The sequence below is a fragment of the Perissodus microlepis genome, chromosome 23 (genome assembly GCF_051167445.1).
Source record: "Perissodus microlepis isolate ML-2025 ecotype Zambia chromosome 23, ASM5116744v1, whole genome shotgun sequence".
Taxonomy (NCBI): domain Eukaryota; kingdom Metazoa; phylum Chordata; class Actinopteri; order Cichliformes; family Cichlidae; genus Perissodus; species Perissodus microlepis.
The window spans coordinates 34,131,169-34,158,601 of NC_140482.1; the positions used below are offsets into that span (position 1 = coordinate 34,131,169).

Consider the following 27,433-nt stretch of genomic DNA (forward strand, 5'->3'; position numbering starts at 1 on the left):
GGAGAGCGTGGGCCTCAGCGTGGCCGGGCGGCTCAGGCCATGCCCTGCATGCCCATGTGGTGAACCAAACTCCAGAGGGAAAGCCAGTTAACCCGGCCACATGTGATCTGAGAATCCTCACTAACCATGCTCCCCTCGAAGCATGTCAGGAGCTCAGAGACATCCTGCAAGTTTATATTTATGTGCAGTGGAGCTAAAATGTAACTAAACACAAATACCTGGAATTAGTTAATAGTTTAAAAAAAACGCACACGAGCTAAAATGTGAAGTTTACTGCAGCATACTGCAACATTTGTATGATTTCAGGAAGCCAAAGGCACATGTGGCAAGATTTACCAAGTTTGAATAACACACACAGCTCTCCCACTTCAGTACGATTCTCACAGTCATATCCTGGGATACCAGATAGCCTCTGCACAAGGACAGATGTGAGAAAGAGTCCCTACATCCACAGAGAGAAACCATCAGAGGCACTCTTTAGTGTGTGGTTTTACAGATCAGGCAAGTGGTGACTGTGGCTTCAGAAAGGGAAAAAAAGCCTTAATTAGCCTTCACTCCCAGCAGACTGCCAACCTAAGAATAGGGGATAGATTAACAACGAGAACTGAACACTTTTAATCAACTCTCAAAGCCTCTTTTTCCTTGTACCCACCCCCACCTTAATGTCAACAATCTACAAACACATAATTACAAAGAGTAGAGGAAATGGATGTTTCATAGGTGATGAGGTTTTATACATTTTAAAATACAAAGGTGTGAAGTGACAATTCACAGTCTCAGAATAAACTGCTGGAAAATGGGCATTAATCAAATGGGGAGTAATTGAAGGAGCAAATGGAAGTAGATGGAAAAAACAGAAAAGAAGTGCACTTTTATTGAAATGCATAAAGTTCTGGTTTGAACAATGATTTAAAAAAGAACAATGTAAACACATATTTTAAGGCACAAAACCCTTGGGACATTTATATGAAACCATACTCTACAAATCATTACCAGAATCAACAGAAACAGTACTTTGCATTTTTTATTTGCCCCAGATTTGGGAAACATTTGTCCAGAATCTGTGACACAGGTATGCTAACAGGCTTTAAGCACCGCTGGTTTTCATACAACAAGGTGTGGGAAACGAAGGAACTGCTCAACCCATTCCTCAAGGTAAAGATGAAGGTCACACCCAACAAATCCATCCAAAAACAGATTTCAAGAAAGATGCAATAGCAATATGTTTACACTCTTCAGCTATCGTGTAAAAACTATTTAGGACCTATTTCAGATTTTCTAGGTATTTTCAGAACTCATAATGCTATAGCATGCTTCTAAAAAGTACAGTACATCTGAACATGTTTGGACCTGTGTATTTTCATCTTTACATATAATCTTCCATTTAAATCAGTAAAACATGAAGTGAATGAATGAATTTTTTGTGTTTATTACTTTAAATAAGACTTCTGGCCTGTGCTCTGTGTTGCTATAGGAACCATAAAGCTCAATAGAAAGTCTGCATAAAAAACAACTGACATGGACATCTTGACACCAATCATTGCCCTGTTTTAAGGCCTGTAATTCACCATTACGGCTACTATAGTTTGTTATTTTTTGGAGCCAAAAATGACAATATTTGGGTGAAAGACTAGAGTGTTAAGTTGACATTCAAATCCATAGATTATGGATATCGATAAATTAATAAACTACTAGATTTTACTCACCAAAAGTGAAATACACTTCTCTGCCACAGACCAGGCTGTGAAATTTGTCAGATAAATGCATTCAAATACTCAAAACAGCACCAACACCACAAATATGGTCAGAATCTAGTTTAGTGGCTCTGTTTAGCTAAACAATTTTAGCTGAGGCCTGCAGTTTTTGTCACTTTGCTGGCTTTATTTTTCTGCCCTTGAGACCCATGCTTTGTTTTGCCTCCTGAACAAAACGGTTTAGCCTCCAACAGGAAAATATGTAGAAAGTGTACGGTTAAAACTAAAGTGCACAGAAAAGTTTTTGGTCACAACTTGTCTTCATCATTTGGCAACTGGCCACAACTGTACAGTAAGGTATTCAGATAACAGTGGAATGGGTCATGTTGTGGCAGTATGTACAGTAACACTGGTTAAAGTTCAGAAAGACCGGAGCAGACACAGAGGCTCCGGAGGCAGATCAAACATATCTGGGATTCTGTTTGTTCAGATCTCCAAAAACAATATGGAAACAGTATGACCGAAAGAAAGTACAAATACACAGTCAATGTTTCAATTTTGAAATACTCGCCTTAATCTTTTCCATGTCCTACATGCATGTATCAGTATTAGCAACATTTCTGCTATCTTTCTATCTGCATATCATCTTAGAGCACAAGACTTAAGTTTATCTGAAGAATAAGATCTCGTTTTTAGCCAGTGCTTCCTTAATTGGCTCTAACTCTCCGTTTCCCCGTGGACATTCTCCATATGGACTTTGAGGTAGTCGTTCCTGGTGAACTTCTTGTGGCACAGCTGGCACTCTGCCATCGGTCGGTTGGGGTTGTGCGTCAGCTTGTGCCTGCTGAGCATCTTCTTCAAGCTGAATGAAAGGTCGCAGACCTACAGAAAACAACAAATAGAGGATTATAGGAGTCATAATTACAGTATTTAAACACACTTTATTTAAATCTGGCAATATCTGCTCACTGTAGAGCCTCGGTGCAACAAAAATGGGACACGCACTTGGCAACAGAAACGTCTCTTTTCTCCACACTGGTAGCAGGGGGAGGGGGGATGCACGCAACTTAACATCCATCTTAAATGAGGCATTTTACACTGTACAAATGACTTCAGGCCCCTCTATCAATCAGGATAATCCGCCAATGGCTGGCGTTCAGCTGCAGTTTAACATGCAGCTTGGAGAATCGCAGCATGTGTCCTCCTCGCTCCATCTGCGAAGAACGTCAGCGCTATGAATTACATTCAGAAAATCTCACAGACAGCTTACATCTGTGGGTGAACGGCAAATATAGAAGCTATGAATGAAAACAGCAGAACCATCACATGATACCATTCCAATAGTTTATCAGGTGGACTTCCACATTTTCATTGATGCGCTATCATGTTGTCGTTTATGTTGCTCCGGCAATCTATAAATCTGCTGCTGTGTCAGGAAAAATATTTTCAATTTTGCAAAGTGAAAGAAGGACAGCAGCTGATGAGAGCGAGAGAGAGAGGGGGGCCTCCACTTCTCATGGTATCCCAGATGTTGCTTGATGCTTCGACAACATTTTAATGCTGGTTTGACAGACGCTGCATTCAGAACCCCTCCAGCTCGTCTGGAAAATGTTCCTGGGACTGTGTGATCTCTTTGTCTGACTCAAAATCCACCCCAAAATAAAATCCACATGTTATTTCTATTATTTCTAATAGTTTATATGTTGAATTATTTAAACGAACATGTCTCTTCCAAAGCTGGGAAAAAGAATCCAGATGAACGCTTGATGTTGCTGAGAGACACGTTCCAGTGATGCTTCACCGGAGATGAATGGGATACTGATTGTGTGTCCTCAAACGGCAACTGTAGATGATTCTCAGTGAATATGGGCGCATATGCTGTTTTAGAATTCAATGATGTTGTGGATAGAGGATTAGTGGCGTGTTAAAGCTCAAATGATAATTTAGGAATCCAGACTGGTGCTTTAAGCTTTGTTTGAATAAGACATGCTTGGAATCTACAGTTACGAGCTTAAAGTACTCTGCGTGACTTCAGCGTCCACATCAAAAGTCAACAAAAACGGGATAACAGAAGTTGCATCAGTTTGAAATCTTCTGAGCTTTTGCCTTGAAGACTTTCAGCACAGGGAAAATCCATGCGAGTCGTATTATTATCATAGTTTTGGTTTTGTAGCAGTTTTAGTCAGTGTCTCTTTTTAGTTAGATCACTCACCTTATTTCTTAGTGTTGAGCTTTTTCCTGTATTTCCTGTGATTGTGTTGTTTTATTTTCTTTGTACATAGCATAAGTTTGCTCTATATTTGCTTCAACTTGAGCCCAGTGGTAGCATTTTTAGGGTCTACTGTAACAGGCCATGTTTTTGTTGAACTTTAGGCTAAAATAAATTTGCATAAGAAATAAACATTCATATTTCACAAGACTAGAATGATTTAAATATGCATTATCAACTCCACATGGCAAACTAGTGTAAGCAACATGAAAACATGCCATGGTTTATCTTTATTATATAATGCAGGTTTACTAATTCTTACTGTTTCTCATTTCATATCCCTGTAGCCATTTTTGGCAGGTGGGGATCAGACAGGCCTCTGCCGCTGACCACCACCAAATTCACCCAGCCCTTACAGCAGGTGGTGGGCCTGCAGGAGGGGAGTGTGTTTTGGACATATTGTACCATAAGAAGACTCCTGGGCAGACTCCAGACACACCCGAGAGATTATGTCTCTCAGCTGGTTTGGAAATGCCTCGGTGCTCTACCAGAAGAGCTGGAGGAGGTGGCAGGGGAGTAGGAGATCTAGGAATCTCTGCTTAGACTGCCCGGATAAGTTGCAGAAACTGCAGCTGTGATCTGAAGTTTACAGACACGCCAAGACCTTTTAACTTCTTGATAGTACCAACACTTGGAACCATGGGACAGTCTCACATTTAAGGAGAACTGTCTCTTGGAGCCATTTCTAAACAACTGCAGATTCCAAGATCAAGAGTTCAAATAAATGTGTTTAAATACAAGTTGTTCAAATGTGTCACCTCTTTTTCAGGGTCTGGAAGAAGACTGAAAGTGTCACCCTCAGATGAGAGGAAACTGGTTAGGATGTTCAGGAACAATACAGGAACTACCAAGGCTCAAGTATGCTGGAAACTGCTGGAACAGCAGCAACACTATCCACAGTAAAATAAGTTTAAATCTCCATGGACTGAGCAAGTGCCCACCAAGACTTCAAGCTCAACTGAAACTTGCAGCTGCCCACATGGGCATGCCTTCTGGAGAAAATATGGTCAGACAACACAAAGATTGAGCTATTTGCCAACAATGATAAGAGGTATGCTTGGAGGAGTAAAGTTAAGCTTTCAAACATAAGATTACTGTACCAACGTTCAAGCATGGTGGTGGTAGCATCATGCTCCCAATCTGTTTGGCAACCAGTGGTCCTGGGACATTGTGCAAAGTGAACGGAATAATGAAGAAGAGGAACTAGCTCAAAATTCTACAACTTCACCTCGACTAGACTTGGAAAACTTGGAAACAGCTGAGCGTTCCAACAGGACAACGATCCCAAACAGACATCAAAACTGTACAAATCAGGCTAACTTTAAGCCTCAATCTCAACCCAACTAAAAATTGGTGTGTTATGCTTAAAAGCAGAGTCTATGCCAGGATACAGCCAGTTTAAATTACTTAATGGTCAAATATCCAACCAAAATTCTGCCAGAAGTTTGTTAATGGCTAACAAAACTGTCTTGCTAAAGGGCATTTAACCAAATATTAGGGGGGATGTATGTATATATTGCAGTCTGTATCTATACTTTTGACCCTGTGTGGATTAATTAAAATCCCCAATAAATTCAAATTTGTTTTTTAGTAATTAAAAATATATTCTGTATAATCATTCCACCCTGGAGAAAGCACAGTTCAAAGAAGTCATTAAAAGCCCAAATTAACATGACATCCAGGCTCGTGATGAGTGTATGGAGACTTCAGACCACAAATGTGGATGGATGGATGAATGATTTGCTGACATTGCTAAAGCAGTGACGCAACCCCTTTGTTTCTCTGCCGTGGCTTCCACATGATCCTACTGATATGCCTCTGTCACCTAATCCTCTTACTGTTTTGTGTATGTTTATATTTATGTACCAAGTTGCTGCACTTTTTAATACATCAATGTCATATTGATGGCTCCTTTGTGAAGGTAATGTGAAGGTAATGAAAGCAAAGAAAATAGGGAGTTAAGGGAGTTGTCACATGGGAAAATGGACCTGCTTGATGAGTCGGTGAAGATTTGTGTCATGATTTCGCTTTCAGAGTTACATTCCTAATTTTGAAAAAAGGCATTTTCAGCTCCTGTTTGTTGTGTACTGACGAATAAACAAGAAACAGTAACTGCTTTTCATACTGAAATCCCTTGAAAACCTCACAATTATTAGGCAAGTTTTAAATAACATCTCTTTTTCTGTGATTTCAAAGAGACTTATGTATATTTATTCACGATAGACATGAGAGATAATGATGTTCTTGGAAAGTGTTAGTCACACTAAACCAAAAAAATATGTGTAGCATCTGTGTGTACAGATTGGACTGTTATGACTAGCAGAAGCGGCTTACATGAATGAGTGTCTCTGTGACCAGGTCAAATCAACAGAAAAAGCTCCAACAAAATAACTTTCTTTTCAAAGTCTGTAAACCGTTGCTTGGGAATAAAAAAGCAATCACAATGTTAATAATGTTTAAAGGTGTCCTGTAACCCAGACCCCTGTATTGTTTAGCCAGCACCATAGTTCGGCGAGTTCAACTTCCAGGACAGTTGTGGCTTTATAAATGAAAAACAGAAAACACAAAATTGGACAAAAACAAAAGCAGGGAGAAAATTTTTCCAAACACTAAAAACAAATTCTGTCGCGTGTTCTCTCCTCAATCTCTGAGAATAATTATTACTCCTGCAACATTATAAGCAGAGAGTAATTTCTCCCTCTGATCCTCTAAATGTGTTTATGTGAATCAGCCCACTGGGCCCCTCTAAAGAAGAAAGATCGCTATCTGCCTCTAAGTGAGCCCCAACTCTTCCACACATCTGGCCCTATGCCAGCAAAACAAGAAAGAACAGACAGTGGTTGATGGTACGGAGGACCAAAACCGCCAAAAAATTTTAAAAAGACCAATAAATTGTTTAAAATGTAATTAAACTAAGAATTAGATATGACATAAATTGATATTTCTGCTTTAACTTGTTTTTTGGGAAAATAAATGTTGTAATAACTCCCCCATTTATTTTCTTTTTGAGTAAATTTCCTTTCCATTTCTGTTGTGATGCTCGCATCAGGCAACCAATAGACACAAAGTTGAAATAAATGATGAATAATTAGTTGAATTTATTTTTCTTTTAATTCTTTAGGCACATTTATAGCTATAATTAATTTACTGAGTCAATTTATTGGGTCAATTTGTATATTTTAGGCAGTTGCAGTGTTCCACAGAGCTGCGCACTCACATCACATTGAAAAGGCTTCTCTCCTGTGTGAGTCCTCATGTGCTCGTCCAGTCCTCGTTTCTGACTGAAGGCCTTGTTGCACTCACTGCATTTATACGGCTTCTCCTGCAGTGAAAAACACACAAAGGCACAAATTTAAAGAGGGCACTTTGTCTGTCAGTGTACAGCAGAAAAATACATTAAACAATAATTCACCAGCTTTGGTCGCATATGGACAAAATCTGGAGGGAAAAGTGTAATGACAGACATATGTACAAACAGGCATGCACAGCACAGTGGAAAACACAATAAGATGTGGAAACACATACATTCACCTTCACGCACTGATGTTTTCTCACTTCACACCACAGCGGTCTCCCTGTGCGTTTATGAAGATATGAAATGAAATATTGTACAGTGCCTGCAGTAGAGAGGAAATGAGCACCATAGAGGCCATCAAAAACACATGGATTCCTCAAAAGAGAAAGGAAAACAAAGGAGAGAAAATCTCTTTGAACGCGTATCAGTGCACTGGCACTCTGGGGCTGTAGAATATCACTCCTGCGTCTCCACACCTCATCGGTTTACCGAAGAACATTTCCTCTACGCCTTTCGGAGGCCTGTCTCACTGTCAGTCAAAGCAGCTATCTCACAGTGGGTGTGTTCACAAAAATCTCCCAAGTATGCCTGTGTGTGTATGTACAGTCGAACAGTAGGCGTGTGCTCCCCACTTCGAGGGGAAACGGCGGTGACACCTAAAAGACTTGAAGAGAAATAAGACGCATGTAGATAGTGAGGAGCTGTTTCCCAGTGTCACTCTTTGGAAAGCTGTTTTTGACGAGTCTGGCTGATAGCAGCGACTCTACCCATTTAAAGCTTAGTTGTCATGGGAACAGGGTGAATGCAGGAAGTTAGGGTCCTGGGAAAGGCACTATCATGTGGGCGGGGCAAGGAGCGCCCAATGACACAGGACACAAAAGGAGGTAAAGATCAGGTCCACTGCATGAGCGGCTTTAAGTATGCAACAGTTTGTGTGAATGTGACTGAATAAAAGGGACGATAAAGCTGGGTCTGTGTGTGTGTGTGTGTGTGTGTGTGTGTGGGCGAGAGACCGCCGTCTCAAGGAAACAAACTCTGTCTTGATCAGTGTGATGCAAATTTCCACTTAAACCTGCAGCCATAACAAGTTCACTTCTTTTTCCATCAGGGGAGGAGGGTTCTTCTATGAAAGACTAAAAAGGTCAGTGTTCAAAGGTCCCGAAACACATGGATGGACTTAGGTGATGTGGTGTACCCAGAATGCATCACTACGACCCCGGTAACATTGAACATCTGTACCTGGTGGCCTTCACTGTTCAGCAGCTGTTCCCCCTTTGACATCTGACCTGGCCATTCTTCTGGATCTGACCACTCTCCAAAAAAGTGCACATCTATACATGCAAGGATGGAGTCTCGTTTAATTACTCCAACAGAGCACATCTTCTCGTATGACATTTGAAAAGCTGGTATTTGTAAAGCAGCATGCCAACGGCACGTTGTTGTACTCTATTAGGCTTCAGGCTCCAACCAGATATCAACAAACAGCCCATTGTAGGTTTGAATGGTTTTCAGACATGCTAGCAGCACGGCTCCGGGCTGTGTCAGTCTGCCAGTCTGTCTGCTTGGTTGTTTTTTTCCTCTCCTTTGATCGAGAACGGAATATCTTAACAAATACTGGATGGAGTGCCGTGTTCTTTTGTGCAAACATGCGTTGTCCTTTTTTGTCTAGAACCACAACAAGATTGTATTATTGTGGTTCACAGTGAAATGCCAAAAACAAGAAATCTCACTCAGGCCTTTATGATATTATGGCTTTAATCAATATTAGTCGGTCCAAAAAATTTGCAAAGGTGCAGTATCAGCTTTGAGTTAATGTGCAAAAACTGACTTGATTAAGATGTTGCCCAGAAAACAAGGAGAAACTGAATGTATTCAACATCGTTCATTTTGTGGTTTAACGTAAAATTGTTTTAATTATAAAGGTGGTGACATTATCAAAATGACAAGCATAATAACAAAAGTGTGTTTACCAGACATATCCCAACAGGTCTCTTATTAACACAACCTGAAAGCTACAAATGTAATGTTATCTACACACTTTTTTCTTGTGTCTGTTTTTATGTTAATTGTCTTAACTTAATGCTTTTATTAGAAATTACAGTCTTGGGCTAAAACATTTAAAAACTTCCTTTCTTGGAAAAAACACTTGAGAAGAACATCCCACCTTATTTAAAGATGACCAATGATGCAGCTCTAGCTTTTTCTTGATCTCTACTAGAGTAGCTTTGCATGATTAATTATTAAAGTTATTCTTTATTTATCTTTTGAATGGAAGATGAATCCGAAAGATAAATAATTCAGAACCAGGACACGCTGGAGAAATTATATCTCTTAGCTGGCTTGAGAGTGCCTGAGTGTAGCTCCTGGATGAGCTGGAGGAGATGTCCAAGGAGAGAAAGGTTGAGACCTGCACTGTTAGTGGATGGATGAATGCGTGTATGAATGAATGAATAATTGAGCTTGATGCACCCACTCAGGTCATCCGCTATCTTAAACAAACAGTTTTAACTCAACTCCATTTAATTTGATACATTTTTAATTCTATCGATTTTTTTAATGTACTGTATTTTTCAGACCATAAGTCACCGGATCATAAAGCAATTAAATGAAACAAAACAGTCAGATAAGTCAAACTTTACTCAACTCATTCTTCTTGCTTCCTCCACTTCCGTACCATTGATTCATTAATGTTGAATTCTCTCGCAGCTGCTCTATTCCCATGTTCTTGCAGTATATTAATGACTAACCTCGTATTGTGTATGGATGATCTCAGTTGTTGTCCTGACTGAAGTTTGGTCCGTTTACAGCATACTCCGCGAGGCTCCTGACTACGGTAGCTGTAATGCTCCGACAACCCATCAAGTGGTGCGGCTTCATAGCTTACCAAAGTCGTACTAAAACATTTTTTGACAGATTTTTGAGTGTTGTGTACCACATAAAATCGGCAACCAGAATTCATACATAAGGCGCACCGGATTATAAAGCGCACTGTCGATTTTTGAGAAAATGAAAGGATTTTAAGTGCGCCTTATAGTGCGGAAAATACGGTATAGAAAGCCCAATCACAACAGCAGTTGCTTTATATTATAAGATAATAATATGAGATTATATTATAACAATAATGTTAGTTCCATTATTATTTAATATGTATTTATTATTAAGTAATACTAAATTAATTAGAGCTATCCTTTTTCCTTTAACATCATACAGAGCCAGAAAAAGCCGTCTAAAACCGAGAGCTTGTCTCACATTAATTAACTGTACATTTACAGACCTCACTTTTTGAAACTTGGCCATGTTTAGTATGAGCATCCACACTGGCACAATACATATTAACAGAAACTAAAGAAAGGCATAATAGATCACCTCTGAGACTCACGCATGAATCAGGTAGAGCTTTTGCCTTTTCGGAAAAAGTGAAAGGGGCTAATTTCATGAGTAGACCTTAGTGTGACACATTAGTCTTATTAAACTTACATATAAAGCATTAGCATTTAGAAAATAGGAAACTGGGGAATTGGAAATTCTATTCCATATGGCTGAAAGATGACTGGCTAGTGTTTCTGTAACCACAGAACAAACAGCCATATCAGTTTTCATTGAAGATCAAAATTGTTTTAAAAATCCTTTAACTTCCAAAATATCGTCATCAGACGTGTTCCATTTTGGTTTGCAGATGATGTGGTTTGCGGTATAAACACAAATCACACAATCTCCAGTCACATCCATCTCACATCATCTGTACATTAACAGTGAGCTGCAGCTCTTTCAGCCAAATGACATTAATTTTTCTCAACAGTGACTTCATCTGCCTCTGCTGTGTGTAACTGTTCAGCCCATTTCTCCGAGCGCTGTGAGCGAAGGCAGATCTGGGACGCTGGGAACAAAACATCAGTCAGTTTAATCAGCTGCACGCTACAAAATCATACCTCCATGTTCTTACGGAGTCACAGCAACCTGGGCAGGTTACCTTCATTATCGGCACAGTGTAACAGAGCGATGTGCTCTGGACAGCATTAAAGAAGAACAAATCTTTGAAATTAACTATGCTGACAGGCTTCGATTGTCACAGTCAGAGTTGTATAAACTGATGATGGAAGTCTATGATGAAATGCATATTAGGTCTCATTCGTCAAAAGTGACACTAACGCACACATCCAGATGGTTACAAAGAGCGCATGGAAAGTGTCGCTTTGGCAGAGAACTTTAGTGGGTTGAGAAATGACGCAGGAAAATGAGCCGTGTCCCAGCACAGGAAATGACCTCATGACATTTAGAGGGAAGCCTACCTTTTCTTTTCTCCATCCCAAACATGGCCTCATTTTGCAATTACATGTTCACACCATAAAACAAATGCTTGTTATGAATTTTCTACATCCTCAAACAGCTGTGTCTGTTTATAATGAAGTAAAAAAAAAAATCTCTGAAAGTGCAAGCATTATTTTTCCAATTCTCTCCCCTGTCTTCACTACACCACTGCTGCCTTTTTATCCATAGGCCTTACTGGACAAATTATGAAACTGGTGGTTATTGCCTTATAATTAAATTTACTGGGAAAGTCACATATGTTAGACACGGAGTTCTCACACTATCTTGCATTAGGCAAGGTGTGTGAGAGTTAATTCATTCTTCACGCAAACGCTGCACTTTACACAGTGGTACACAAAAGAAAAACCCAAAGTGTGCGCTCAAGGTAACCGTGGAACAGAGCCGGCATCCCATTCACTCTTTCTGTGTCTGCACCTATTCACTGTCTTATCATCCTTTATCTAATCCGTCTGAATTATGCATGGCAGGTCAAATGTCTATTAAGCAGACATCACATATGCTGATCTATTTACTTTTTGAGGTCAAAAAGAATAGTACCAGCCACCTGGCTGGCTTGTTAATAATATCAGTGAACCTAAAAAAAACCTCACAGACAGACAAGCAAAGACAGTCTCTAGACTCATTATGTCTTCTGGAGAATGGTGAACCACTGACAGAGGTGTAATTATGCGTTAACTGGCAGCAGACAATGGCCTGACAAAGGTTACGTTCACACTGCAGGCAAAAGCGCATCAAATCCGATTTTTTTGACCCTATGCGACCCATATCCGATCATGGTTTGACAGTGTGAACAGCACAAATCCGATATTTTCAAATCCGATCTGGGTCACTTTCGTATGTGGTACTGAATCCGATAAATATCCGATGTTTTAGAAAGCGACTGCTGTTTGAATGGTTATGTCGCATTAAATCCGTCTTTTACGTTACTGACACAAGACAGACGCCAATTATCAGCGCCGGAGAAGACACCGCGAACGCCTCCTGGCCATCCAGTGTAGATGTTAGTGAACCTGTTGGGAAGACAACGTGAACATTTTATTTGTACTGTATAATCTGCAGATTCTGACAGAAATCAGCAACTATCCTTTGAAGCACCGCTCCTCTCTAAAACAGCAAAAAGGATAATTATTAGGTTATTTACATTATTATGTAAATAACAAAATAAATTAAAGCAAAAATTGGGAAACGTAAAGTCCAAAGTCTTTATATTAAGGGCCATCAGTCAAACAATATTGTTTGCTCTGGGTCTAAACAGAGCGCGTTGTGTATGACGTCTTCTTTTGCGCATGCGGGCCGCTTTGAGCGTTCACACTAGAGAGCGTTTGCTGTCGCATTTTATTTGTAGTGTGAACAAGCAGACAAAAAAATCGGATTTGATCAAAAAATCGGAATTGAGCATTAAGACCTGCAGTGTGAACGTAGCCAAAATCTAGCAAAGAAAGAATGTTAAGGTGTCTGATGGCCGGACGTGGAGCCACACAACTCTGAAGTTGGGCAAAAGATTTGCTCTGGGATGCAGCACTAAAATATACAGCAAGTGCTAACTGTGCAGCTTTTTCATGGAAATTTTTCTCTGGCCAACTTTGAGAGAAACGACCACTGTTTCAAAACTACAGTGGAACCCCGACTTACAAAATCAATTCGTTCCCGAGGGTCTTTTGTAAGTCGAAGCACCCATCGCGCCTTTTGAGTGAACGATAGGCTGTAGGCTAATTGCTAACTGCAACAACAATACGTCATTCAAGTAGAACAGCGAAGCGCAAGTACGAAAGCCAAGGGGTTGTCACATGATTCGGAAGGCATTCTGGGCTCAGCCAATCAGAGCCAGCGGATTTCGTTACGCGGGCATTTTGCCGTAACACGGGCAGAAATATTGCCGTTAAGTGCCTTCGTAACTTGAATTTTTCATTAAATGGGGTATTCGTAAGTCGGGGTTCCACTGTATCACTAAATATAGACGGTATAAAAGGTAGGCATAGAGATGGTGGCTTCTCAGAATTAACATTCGGTTGCTGCCATGTTGGTTTTATTTTGTTTTGGACTTAAGTTACCTTATAGGCTAGAATGCTAATTTATCATTTACCGATAGCTAACTTGGTTAGCAAGCTGCATTCATCAACTATGCAGGTACAACTCATACGCACACATATCAACTACTTGATAACAGGCTGATAAAACTGCACAATCTAGGGTGACCAGATCCTACAAACTAAAATGTTCGTCAAACACTGTTTGTGTGGGACAAAGTTGGACACGTCAACAAGTCTGAAAGAGTCTGAAATGTTCATATCTAACCTAAAAAAAACAATAAATTGTCCATTTCACCAGACAGTCCAAATACATTATTGCTGCTTTTCTGTTTAATAACACTTTTGGGTTTCAGTTTGAAAGTATCCATAGACTGACGCACCTTTTTTGAGCCATATCTAAGAATTTTATCCAATTATGACACACATATGCCGAGTCTCCTCACACAGTGCTTTCCCTTGTGTAAAACTGAAAAATAACTTGTTGTTTCCATGATATTCAACAAAATCTGCACAGCTTTTTTGGTTATTTGGACATTTCCTTGGTGGCATTAGACAGACTAACTTTCTATGACTATAATAAAAGTACTGGCAGTCTGTAGTACCCCTCAGCCTCCTAGTAGATGCACCTATAGTATAAATTTCCAAATTCGAGGTCACTTCCTTCTCGAGATGCTGCATTCACAAGATTTTAAGAAAACTTTGTATCTGACCTTAAAGTTGAGTTCATTGAGATTCAAACGTGTCGAACATTTTTAGCTGATACACCTAAGGTATCAATTTAAGGGTGACAGCTGAGGGGTAAAAAGATTTCCCTTTATAGGTAAAAGCCAGACTTTAGAAAAGTGCATGTGCTGTAGAATGTCCCACATTTGAGAAAATTGGGGGGGGGGGATTGTCTCAAAATGTGGGATGGGAGACTAGGAATAAAGATGCTGTGTGATCCCATATAAAGAAGGACATCTTTTGTTTGTGCCAGGCAGATATTAGTCATAAAAATACTACAAAAGGCAAAACAATACACGCAAACAAGGTAAAGGTCTGGAAACCGCTCTTTGGGCATCGCCATAATTCATCCACAGTCAGCTTTCGTCTGGGACAGCCAAGAGTATAAAAGCTTCATTTTGTGTACAATGGTTAGTATTAATGAACAATACAAAACTAGGAAAGACAGGAAAGAAAAATTCAGTAAGAAATGGAAAAACTTACACGAGTGTGTGTGCGGATGTGCATCTTCAGGCCATCGTTCTTGCTAAATGCTTTGTCACAGTAAGGACACTGATAAGGGCGCTCACCTAGGAAAGGAACACCATAATACATCATATATGTATGTGAATTTGATATGGTATCACAGAGGAGTAAACAGTTTTTTGAAACTCGTACGTATATCAGTAAGGCATCACTTGTAAAGAACCCCACAAAGAAAATATGAAAGAACACGTATGCTGCTCACTTTAAGGCTAGCGCTAGCAGCACAGAGGTCAGGAGATACAGCTACCATCAGTGCAAGAACTAGTGCAGTTAGTTCTTGCACATGCAAATAAATGGCATGAAAGCAACTACTTTGTGTACAGCCTTTTATTGGGACCATCAAACATGTGACTAATCTGGCCCAGTGGATGGCTTTGGAAACTGTGAAAACTACAGTGGAGTCATCAGAGATATCGACAGGTTCATTTGCCTAACTTGTGATTGATTTTAGCTGACAGGAGTAGAGTAGCACCAGGTGTTGTCTTCTCATGCTGTAGCCCATGTGCGTCTAGGATAAATATGCTGTTTATTTGAAGCTCTTCTGCATACCTTGATTGTAACGTGGTTATTTCAGTTGCTGTTGCCTGGCTATTAGCTAAAAGCAGTCTAACCATTCTTCCTCTGACCTCTGACATCAAGAAGGCATTTTCACCCAGAGATTTAGTCTTTTTTTAGACTATTCTCTGTAAACCCTAAAGATGATTTACGGTAAAATTCGTAGTAGATCAGCAGATTCTGAAATACTCAGACACCAAACAGCCATGTCATGTTTAACCTCCTAAGACCCCAACTCTTACATGGCATGCATTTTTAAATTCTCTTTGCTATTTGGGCTGTTTGGGACCTGATGAATGTAAAAACAAAGAATTTCCAGATTTTTTTTTTTTACCTGATTTTTGTCTCTGAGAAAAATGAGATCCACATAAGAGGACATTCATTTGAAATTTCAATAGAACAGTGGCAGAAAAATGTCCTCGTAAGTGGATATCAGGCCGTTGTAGAGCAAAATTTAGTATTTTGGTCTAGACATCCCAAAATGTGATGTCCACATTTGTGAATGCCAGGTCCTAGGAGGTTAAAATCATTTAAATCACTTTTTCCCATTCTGACCATTTCTCGACGCTGGGTTTGATGTCTAAAACTACCCCTGCTTATTCATATATTCTGCTGCCTTTGTCCTATTCAGTAAACTGTGTTTTTGTCCTGCCCCAATACAAATTTGACCTGGTTACTGGTGAATAACTTCTCATTCATTGTGATTCACACTGTCTTTCCACTGCAGAGCTAAAGCTTGTGTTGGCTCGCTATCTTAGCTTCAACTGGCCAACCGCTTAGGAGCACATCACAGGCAATGTGGCTTCTCTTGGTTGGATCAAAAACATTTAAGCCAACCTCCTGCAGATCCTATCTGAGCACACACCGCTGATGACAAAGAGAAAGTGACAAGCTGTCAGTCAAACGGTTCACTGACACATGGATCTGTTTACCTTGCACTGATCGACGGGCCAGATAAGAGTCACAGAATGGATTTTTAATCTATAGAAGGGATATGAGGTAACCTATAGGACTGTGCTGAAATTAAAGATTCTGACAGGATAATACAGTACAAAAACTGACAAAAAATGCAGGTTCCATTATTGCCTAATTTAATTCATACTCTGCAAACTAAACATTAAATTCACCCCTATGTCTAGAAAACAGATACATCAGGAAATCACAGTGATCTAGATTTTTTTTCTCCATGTGAAACTTAACGAATCTTGGCTGAATTTACACACACATATATATATATATATATATATATATATATATATATATATATATATATATATATATATATATATATATATATATATATATATATATATATATTTCTGCCCGCAAGTGCTCACAGTACTATTTAATGAAACGCTATCAAAAACAGATACCTAAAGCTACACATTTGTTGTTCATTTCTTCACTACAAGCATCTAATTTCTTATCAGCTTCACAGTAATCTCTCTTTAGTGAATAATTGTTGAACAGGCAAGCAAGGAATTTTATTGATGGGGGAGATGTTTTACCCCTTTAAGTAATAAGGTTAATTAGCCGTGTTTCCGTGGGATTCAAAATGCAGAGATGCTTATTAAATCAGAAAATCCATCTCGGGAATAGAAGAGTAATATTATCCTACCGCTATAAACAGGACTGTGTTGGGGTGATTTTGTGCTTCTGTTTCTAGCATTAGGTCCATCTCTGTTTCAACAATGAAAGCTTGGGCAAGGTACGGCAATTTTTTTATATTATTTTCTAAAGACTAAGTTACAAAAACAAAAGGTCGAGGGCTTTATTCTTAACACATCCTACAAAGTCTGCATCTTTCAACATTAAAGCTACAGCACCTGTCATGTGCCAAACATACAAATTGGGCTCTAAACACACCATAACCCCACCCACCCATCCACAAGAGGGCTTTAAAGAGGCATGAGGAAGAGCGCTCTAGTAAACCAACGTGTAACCTCAGGTTGGTGTGCAAAGGATTTACGTGACATATGTGAACTGATTACACGTACTGAAACATGTGCATGAGGGCAGCTCAGCATTCTGTCCCAAAATCCCCTTCTGAGCAATTTCAGCCTCTAGGAGGCCTTTTGTTGACAAACAGGAAAATCTGAATCCCAGATGTGTTTTCAGACAAACCCTATGTCTTATGTAGCATGTGTGGTATCAGGTTAAGGCCCAGCGCTAGCCTTGGGGAGTCCTGGGGAAGGCATTAGTGTGCTAATAGCACCAGAGCACAGAGTGCTAGTGTACTCTGCAGCTTGGATCACATCCCTCCCAGGAGCTGGCTATTGTCAGCAAATATACAGCACAGACAACCACACCCTGCTAACACTGAGCGTTGCTACAAGTGCATACCAATTCACCTACTTAACCTATACACTGTTTGGTTCTGAACATGTGTGTTTCATCAAGAAACTACAAACAGATTAATTGATGGTATCCAATATTTTAAAAAGAGGTCAGTAATAAATATGGTCTCTTCAAACACCCTACTCAAAATCAGTTCTGTTCAACAGTCAAGGCTTTTCCAGGGTTTCAGTCTGATTGGACTAAAACAAGAACCCCTCAATTTCTTAGCGGAACAGGAAATAAACAGATGCTACTTGGAAACCAAAGCAGTAACTTTGGAACATTGGTCTCTATTATTCAGCGTCTGTTCTGCCGAGTGTTACTGTAACTAGAAACCCTCCACTTATTCTCCAGATTGAGCCAGATTGTTTGGGGATTATGAGGGGTGGCTGCAGCACTGAGCCAGGGCTTTATGTGTGTGGAGATGGTAACTGATTTAGCATGTGCTGAAACAGTACACCATCTCTTTGACCCTGGGTGTCTCCCCCAGCCCCCTGCTGTGGCCCTCACACTCCTTGTCTGCTAATCGATCCGTTTGGCACCCCTCGTGCGTTGTATATGTGTGCGCATACGGCCGTGTATCTGGTTAGCAGATGGTCGGCTTTGTCGTTTTGCCTGCCGCACGGCGTTCGTGTTATGGAGAATGCTTTGTAGCTTCGGGGCTCCAGTCTGAAAGACATTAGCGCTGTCCATCAGAAATTAATTCCTGGCTTCCTCCAGTTTGGGGGAGACAGTGGCCCTCCGCTGTCCTTCTCTCCGCTCTGTGCCACATGCCGACAGGGGCCAGGGAGGTAACGTGATATCAGTGTGTTAAAGATGATAAGAGATTGCCTTTGATGAGCCATAGGAACGTCCAACAACTTTTACACTTGACCTTTTCATTATAGCAAAGGGCTCAGAAGTTTTCACCACTTCCTCAAACAATTCGCTCAAAGCACCATACCAAGGTACCTCTATCGAGACGAGTCCGTGCCCGAGCCTCGCCACACATGGTGCAGATCTGATCCAGACGTACTTCAAAACCAAGCCCTCAATCCAAATTAACCATCTCAACACCCATGCAACAGTGACGTACTATTCATCATCGAGACAAACAATAATTCACTACATGGTGATTTTGCTTTACAAGATTGTAACCATGACCACAGTCAAGACAAACAAAGTCATCTGTACGTAAATAGGTTCAGTGATTCCAGAGTTCTGCCAGATGTCAGTTCAGGGGCAGCTGTTCTGGCGTGAGACCGCTACAAGCTGAAACGTGTAGCTTTAAAAACATCAAAATATGGGCTGCATATAATTACTATAAAAAAATGATACCATGATCGAGACAATTAGTAACCTCCAAGCTGTGCCAGCAGTATGGATAGTATAAGTTAAAACATTATAGTATTACTATGTGTATTGCTTCTAATATAATTTGTGGTCTCGCTGAGAAACTTCTTTGTACAAAGAACAGAGCCTTTCTTATCTTGTGCCAGGGGGCAATCTCTATTACAGCAACCCAGTGTTTAAAAAAAGCACATTGAATATTAGTTTTCTGGCACGGCCATCTGTGTAATTATACAAATGTTACGAAACTCAGGTGGCAATGATTTACCAACGTTATACAGAGCACACAACTGCAGCACACGCCTCTGAGTAAAAGCATTTACTGGCCCTTGCTCTACATCTGTGGAAACCATATACAGAGAGCTGTATTTACATTATCTACTGTATACAACCTGTTAATATTAGAATGCAGGGTTTGGCACTAATGATTATCTGGTGGCCTGCATGGCTGAGATCTCAGTCTTTTCAAATTGTCGGCGTGGCAGGGTTCATCAAGCTGTTAAACATGATGACATTAACAGGTTATTTGTATGTAAATGTGCTTAATGAAAAGAGTAATCTCTATAAACAGATACCTGCCTGTGAATACAAAGTATCTATTTGTAGCCTATAGTGAGAGTTCTACTGACCAATCACGATTAAGTTGCATGGAGACACACAATATGTGCGGTGAGCAAAAGAGGAACTGTGATTGTCAAAATGTAACCTCACACTGATTGGTTATTATCTGGCAATGATTTAAATATAACAATACAGAAACATTTATAACAACAGGTCAAACAGGAAGCTTTGACCACTGATATCAAAAACCTAAAAGTTGTCCCCAGAGACTAAGTTAGCAGACTAGAATACTGGCTCCCAGATTGTGGAAATAGATATAAGTTATACAGTAGAAAAGCTACAGTAAGCTGAAAAAATTTAATGGTTATTGATGTTTTGCCACTTAAGCCTTAATTAATATCTATTATCAGCATGAGGGGCTAAAGTCAAGCTTCTGTTTCGCGAATCATTTTCATATTTTTAATGTGGATTATTAAAACATACACAAATGCATATAACCAGACGGTGCACACACAAAGCCTGGCAGTGATTTAATCTATTTAGATCTAATTTATCCAATCAGACGACACAAAGTAAAGCTAAAACTACAAAGATGAAGACAGCTATGGTGGTGTGATGCTTTTCTTAGTTCTCTGAACCGAGCTGCACCACAACCAGAAAATTTTTTTTTTTTTTAAGAAAAGGAGCTCTAAGAAAGATCCCTTTCTTACAAATAAGAAAAGGGGCAACTTGACTATTTGTTTTCTTTAAGCCATACAAGATGATGCTTAAATTAGAAATCTGATTAGAGTAATCTTCTCTCCAATGTCTCTCTGTGTGCTTAACCTTGTTCTGTTCCAGTACTTGATTAATCTAAGGGTATTTAGGGCTAATGTGTTCCTTTTAACCCAATCATGCTAGGTGACACATAGTGGTGTTGATGCATCCCATCTCATTTAAACAGGACTTATTGTGCTCACTTATAGCTCCAACAACAAGAGTAGTTTTACATGATTTTCAGTTCAAATTAATCCTTATTTATCTTCTGCTGTTCCCTGGCGTGCTGCATCCACCCTTTAAATCCTTGTTTGTGGTCACCACATTAGTTGTTGCATGTGAAAACTATAATATCTGTAACTAAGATAAAGATCTCTGCATCAGCAGTGGTATAGGAAAAGAGAATGATGAAACAGGAAGCAAGATGATTCCATGTTTGTTCCAAGTTTTTCCTCCTCACATTCTCAGGATGTTTCCAACTATGTAATCTGGGAATCTCTAGGCATCTACACTGATAGATAATTGAAACTGCGATAAATAACAACGCATTAATGTCTCCAAACTGGCTGCAGCATTTGTAAGGGTGACAACGGCAACAATAAACGTTCCTAAACGCCAACCTCCCTTTAAGGCCATGTCCACACTAATACGTTTTCGTTTGAAAACACATCTTTTTCTCTCCGTTTTGGCCTTCCACACTAAGACGGCGTTTTTGGTCAAGGAAAACTGAGCTTTTTGAAAACGCTCCCAAAAGTGGATACATTTGAAAGCTGTTTTCGTGTTGCAGTGTGGATTGTGAAAAACGGAGGCTTTCAAAAAACGATGACGCATTTTAGTCATATGATGCAGTCATGTGACCAATTCAACTAAGATGGCGGACGGCATTGTACGGCAGTTGTTTTGTTTTTTCCCATTTTTCTCAGCCCTATTAAAGATTAATATCAGTTTGTACATGCTCCTCATAGCTTTTCTTCAAAGAAGACGGAATGTTAATTTCGGTGTATTTGGTACGTCTCCCAGTCTATATTCTCACTCGCTTTTGCAACTTTGTACTCTTGTGTTACTCGCAGCAACAACTCCACCTCATTGTCAGTCCATTGAAAAAAACTCAGTGCTTTTCCTCGACATTTTGCCGTGACGTTTCAAAGAGCCGGAAAGTAAATAAACGGCAGACCGAAATGAGGCAGGTCGAATCATCTTACGTTTCACGCATGCTCAGGGAAAGTAAGCGTTTTCAGTCGTTTCAGTGTGGATGAAAAACTCTTCAGAAACGACTGAAAACGATAGTGTGGACGTGGTGCATTTTTAGACGAAAACACAGTTTTCAAATTTATCCAGATTAGTTTAGGCGTAGCCTAGGTCAACTTTCTTTGGATGGGCTACCTCTATCGCATGGCTTCTGCAAGCAGAACATCATTCCTCACTCTTAATTGGGAATGGAAACTTCTGAAATCTTGTACATATTCAAGCCAAAATCTTACGCAGAACCTTGAGCACAGGGGCGCTGTTTAAAATGTACCCAAAAATCCCACTAATTACATCAAATAGAGCAAAACGCCAAGCATTTAGAGCACCTGAAGGCTCATGTTTTAGCTCACAGGGGATCCTTTGCACATAAGCTGACATCACTATTTAAAACTGGCCATTTTTACTGAGCACACACTATGTATGACAGAAAATATGGAAAAGTCAGGTCAGCTTTAAAGCTCATGTTTTGTTGTCTTCTTTCTTCTTGTTAAATTTAATTAAAAATTTGCTTGTAATTAGTTGGTTATGTGGGTGATTATGAACTTAATTTTACAACACAATTTCCTTTATGGTCAAAAAAGAATGGTACACTGGAGACCAGTGCACGTGTCAAAAGTCTGACTGTTGGAGTGTCATTTTTAAAGGGTTAAAAATGACACTCCAATTAGTTGTTACGCAGCTCATGGGCTTACACTGCTCGTTGCCAACTTGAAATGTCCTATGATGTCAGTATAACAGCAAGTCACTGGGCTCTGTCAACATTTTCCCTTGGCACAAATAATTTTCATGACCCCACTATGGTTATTCACCACTTCATGGCAGACATGGTGGGAAAATCTGCTCTCACTGAGCTGTGATGTGGATTAGAACATATTCGCTCCATCGCAGGGCCAAACAGAATAATTTAGAAAATGATAGAAACATCCATCATGACTACAGACTTCTACAGCGTCCTCATCCAGCTTTTTGGCAGCTCGCATTTTATGGGTGATCTCATAAAGGGTCCTCTGTGAGAAGATGCCTGTCTTTGTGGCACTAAAACTAATTTGCCCAACATGATGTTCTAACAAAATTAAACTAAAACTAAATCCAAGTCACATATGCGCTACATCTCTTCCAAAACATTTTATGCTCTCAGGTTGATTTTCTTTCAATTTTCCCTTTAATCCATTTCACACTTTTTCTATCCTCGTTATTCGCCTGTTTCTCTCATAATGCTCCGTAGTGTTTGATGGTAAAGTGATACGGGAAGGAAATCTCCAAGGAATCCTTACAAAGTCCTCTGTGTTTAGCAGGTAAATAATCAATGCCGTCTTGTTCCTGTGAAGCAGGAAGACAAACAAGATCAAGCTTTCCCGCCTTCCATCCAGGGGAGCTGCCGATTTACAGGCATCTAACTCAGCTAGTGGCCTTCTTAGGAGATCACCCATGGAACAGAAAGCGATTGTGGAGATCTGTACTTACACTAACAGGCTCATTTTATCTACATATTCACAGATGAGCTACATGAGCTGTGTGAAATCACTCTTCACTATGTGAGAACAAGATGATTCTTGTTAGGGTTGTCGCTCAGGGAACGACTCACGCTGTTCACCAGAGCTTATTTTTTTCCCTTTTGCCCAAAAACACAACAAATAACAACAACAACAACAAAAAACCCAGCCTATAGAATGAGGGGACAGATTTACAGCTAGTCGGGGTCAAGGGTCATCCGGCTAGATGCTTTCTTGGAGTGGTCTTTTCTCTCTTTCCTCCTTTCTTTCTTTTAGGTGTCCCCTAGGCTCCCACCCCTCCCCCAGCATTCCTCTCTTTTGTTTATTCTATATAAATACGATCAGACTGGGCTGCAGACCACACTGGTATACATTCACCCTTTCTGTTGGTTTGTCCTTCGCACATACACATGTACGCAAACACACAAACACAGCGCACGCACACACAGATACAAAGGGGGCTGTTGACAAAGCGTGGTACGCTTGTCTGTGGATGGCAATTCAAACATACATCAGGTGGACAGAAAGTCGAACAGGCTTCCACAAATATTCCTGAAATTATTTTTAATTTGAGGAGCTAACGCTACAAGGAAGATGAAGCTTTAATGGGTTTAAACATTGATTACATTAGGTAGGCTTCATAAAAAACTGCATTTACTGAGTTTAAGAGGCTTACTACAGGTAAGGCTCAAATAGGCAGACAACAATAAGAGGACTGAGAAAAATCAGCAGTGGATGAAGTTTAAGTTGGAGTGAGGAAAAGAAGATTTCCAGAGACAGACAGAAAGAAGAAGAGGGAGTGAGGCCAAGAAGTGTGTGTGTGGCCGTGCCAGGTCTCTGCACCAGTCTGTTGGTAAGGAAACGCACAGGAATGTGTAGCTTTCCAGTTTAAGGCAGTTTAATGAACATGCAGGGCTTTATTTTTGTGGTGGTGCAAAGGATAGTGCAACCAGCGCTCCAACACGTTGCCATTTTCTAACATTAAAATGCACTCCGTCTCACTGCTTAGATGTAACGTGTGCAGAGTGAAGGTGGGAGGACAGGAGCGTTTGGATCTACAGGATCTACGGATACTACGAAGAACAAACGAGGAACGGGCTGTTTGTGAGACAACATCTATCTCGTGTGGGTGCATTCAATATAAAGCCACAGCAAGCAGATTATAAGACGTGCCATTTGTTAATTGTGCACAAAAACAACTACAAGTAGTGGTTTTATGAGAATGTATGTGCTAGACTAATTCTTGGCTGTGAACATGGATAACATAAACAAAACATGTTCAGTTGGTGAACTTTGCAGGTGCTTATTGTTGGATTTTGTTACCATGAGACGGTGCCAGGCTGTTTCTCCTTAACTCCAGGGTTTATGTATGCTCAGCTTAGCTACCCAGCTGTTGGTTGTAGCTTCACATTTAACTACAAACACGAGAGTGGTTTTGATCTTCTCATCTAACTTTGCGCTCAGAAAGTAAAACCATAAAATATGTGCATGATGTAATGCTTTTTTGCTATTTTCTGCTTTTTTTAATTACTTCACATACGAGTGACCTAGAAGATGGATTCATTTGCAGAAATCCTGACACCAAGTCATGCATGTGAAGATAATAAACAGCTACAGTGTGAACTCTGTTTTCACAATCTGACTTTAAAGCACATTTATATGATCTCCCAGGACATGCGACTCTATGGAGCAAGTTCTGCAAGGTTACATTTCCCACCTTCTTCCCAAATGGTATCACGTATGCCCAGTAATCAAAACTCTATGGACTCTCCTGCTTGCATTTGCTCCCTACCAGACTGCCTTTGTACTTCACAGGAATTTGCTTGTGGTTTCCTTCCTCTCTTGATTTTTATTCTAGTTTTTTTCCTTGTGTATTTTTCCCACAGAGTTCCCTGTTTCATCTCATTCTGAATGTGTATGACTTTCACCTGATTTCTGGATTTAACCTTTTGCCTGCTCTTCGCTTGGATTCCTTGCTATGCTAGCTGTCAACCTGCGTATGTCTTCAGCCTGTTGATTTAACATTTGAGTTCTGAACAAGCACACACTTGCCTCTGATGTCCTGCTTTAAGGCGCTCGCCTCTTCTTCCAACCAATTCAGGAATAACGTTGGTAACAAATTTCCAACCAAACACTTTAAATCAACACTAACCTTTTTAATATAATCATAAATAAAGTAAATGAAACAAAGTTCAGTGAAACGAAAGCACTGCAAATTAATCAGTTTGTACTAATCTGAACCGATATGTTACTCTGCAACTTTCAATGCAGGTGCAGCGGCTGTAAAGTCGATTTAACAAAGCACTGAACCACGGAGGGCCGCTGACCTGTATGGCTGCGGATGTGGACCCTTAGCGTGCCGTTGCTGGCAAACTTTTGCCCGCAGTATGGGCAGATCTTCTCCTTCTCCCCCGTGTGTGTCTGGCAGAGAAATGATAAAAGAGACATATGGTGGATGTTAAGGAAAAAATTTAGAAAATTCACATTTTAACATCTTTGCTACATTACAAAGTAAAATGTGATCAATGGTAATAACTGGATTTCAAAGTCAGAACATGTGTCCATAACCAAGTTATCAAAAAAGATAATTAAGGGGCTTTTTTTCATACTCGGGTCTTAGAATACATCTGTTCAACCAAACATTATCAGATTTTAGTGCTTCTTTCATTTTGTAAAAGCAACTCCAGAACTATATGACTATATGTCCAGAATAAACAAGTTCTCATAATGCAAGTAAATGGAGATGCACATGTTCACATGACAGTTGATTCTGCAAGCTTGCTGGATCAAAGAATTCAGACGATACACATTTGCCAGGGTCCAAAACCCAAGAGACCTTTTCTTCTCCCTCTTCTTCCTCTCCCTTCACCTCCCAGCTGTCCACCGTGGTGAGTTCCATGGACCCATAAGGGCCGCACATGCAAACAGAGAAGAAGAACATGTGGCAAGAGTGCACGAGCTCCTCTACCTTTCCCCACCCTACCCCCCTCACTCCGCTCCTTACTCTAAATTCTTCCTGCTGGCCTGTTGTAAATTCCCGAGAATAATCGTGAGTATGAAAGGCTCAAACTCAGAGCGACAGTTTCAACAGCAGTACAACAATGCAGGAACACCTCCTCTCTGCCCCCATCCTTTCCTCCGTCACCCCACTGTGTCCCTCTGACACCTCTGGTGTTTCGTTACAAAGGCTCCATCCACACTCAACACACACACACACACACACACACACACACACACACACACACACACACACACACACACTCAGTATTTATAAAGGTATTTTACCTTTATAAACAGACAGCCAGCAGTGACGCCTGCGATTTCACATGGGAACATCACGTCTCAAATCACAAACGTGAAATTGGCTGGGGATTTCTTTTATGACAATGATTTTTATGTCTGTATCTATTCAGAATAACCCGGCAATTTTCATTCATCTGTACATTCCTCCAGCATGCCACTAAAAGAGATAAGACTTGCACAACAAGCAAAACACACATTGCGTGCACATACATGCTTTCACACACACACAAGCGCACACACCCCCTATGTAGAACCTAAATTCAGGCTCACTGAGGATAAAGTATTTACTGTAATACAAGAGAGCTCAGTGACTCCGCCGTCCTGTTCTGCCAGATATGTACATTACTGTTCATTTAAATAAGCTACCATTACACACACACACACACACACACACACACACACACACAGTAGTACTCGAGTCACCCTTCATTTCTTTATATTCTGCTTCAGAAAATGGGAAATAGGGGCAGCAATGTATTGAAACATATAAAAACATCAAAGGAAATAAAAATTCTAATGAGCTTCAAAGTCAATCTTTCTATGACCACTTTCATTCTTTAACGCAGCCCAAACTCTCTTAGGCAAGCCTTTAAGTAGTCTTCAGGAATATTTTTCCAGGTTTCCCGGAGGACATTCAAAGCTTTTCTTTAGATTTTGGGTGGTTTTTATTCCATTTTCTGTCACTGCTTCAGTAATGGGGAGGCCAGTCCATGACTTATAATGTTCCATTGTGTGTTCCAAGGTATGTTTTTACTGCACTGGCACTTTGTTTGGGATCGTTGTCATACTGATAAATGAAGCTGTTGCCAAACAGATGCTTTCCTCATGGATAAAAATCTGATTTTGGCAAGATTCCCAAACCACTGGCTTAAAAGCAGCCCCAAAACTATTTCTCTATTTCTTAAGAACCTAAACATACCGTTTATCTGCTGCAAATAGCTTTTTAGGCCTGCCGCTTCCACTTGGTAAGTTTCCTTGGATTTTTA

At 40.1% G+C, this 27,433-nt stretch overlaps 1 protein-coding gene across 2 annotated transcripts in view; it reads right to left on the reverse strand.

Annotated features, from left to right (window-relative positions):
* Positions 1-797: 797 nt before the first annotated feature.
* Positions 798-27,433, reverse strand: part of prdm5 (PR domain containing 5) — a 43,101-nt gene continuing 16,465 nt past the window's right edge. The window contains exons 13-16 of one of the 2 annotated variants that reach the window (XM_084921964.1): positions 25,472-25,565; positions 14,824-14,909; positions 7,181-7,285; positions 798-2,576 (exon numbers count right to left, since the gene is read on the reverse strand). In XM_084921964.1, coding sequence (XP_084778090.1) covers positions 2,412-2,576; positions 7,181-7,285; positions 14,824-14,909; positions 25,472-25,565 — 450 coding nt within the window. In that variant the 3' untranslated portion in view covers positions 798-2,411. The remainder of the gene's footprint in view (positions 2,577-7,180; positions 7,286-14,823; positions 14,910-25,471; positions 25,566-27,433) is intronic. The other variant, XR_014799460.1, reaches the window with a different exon arrangement.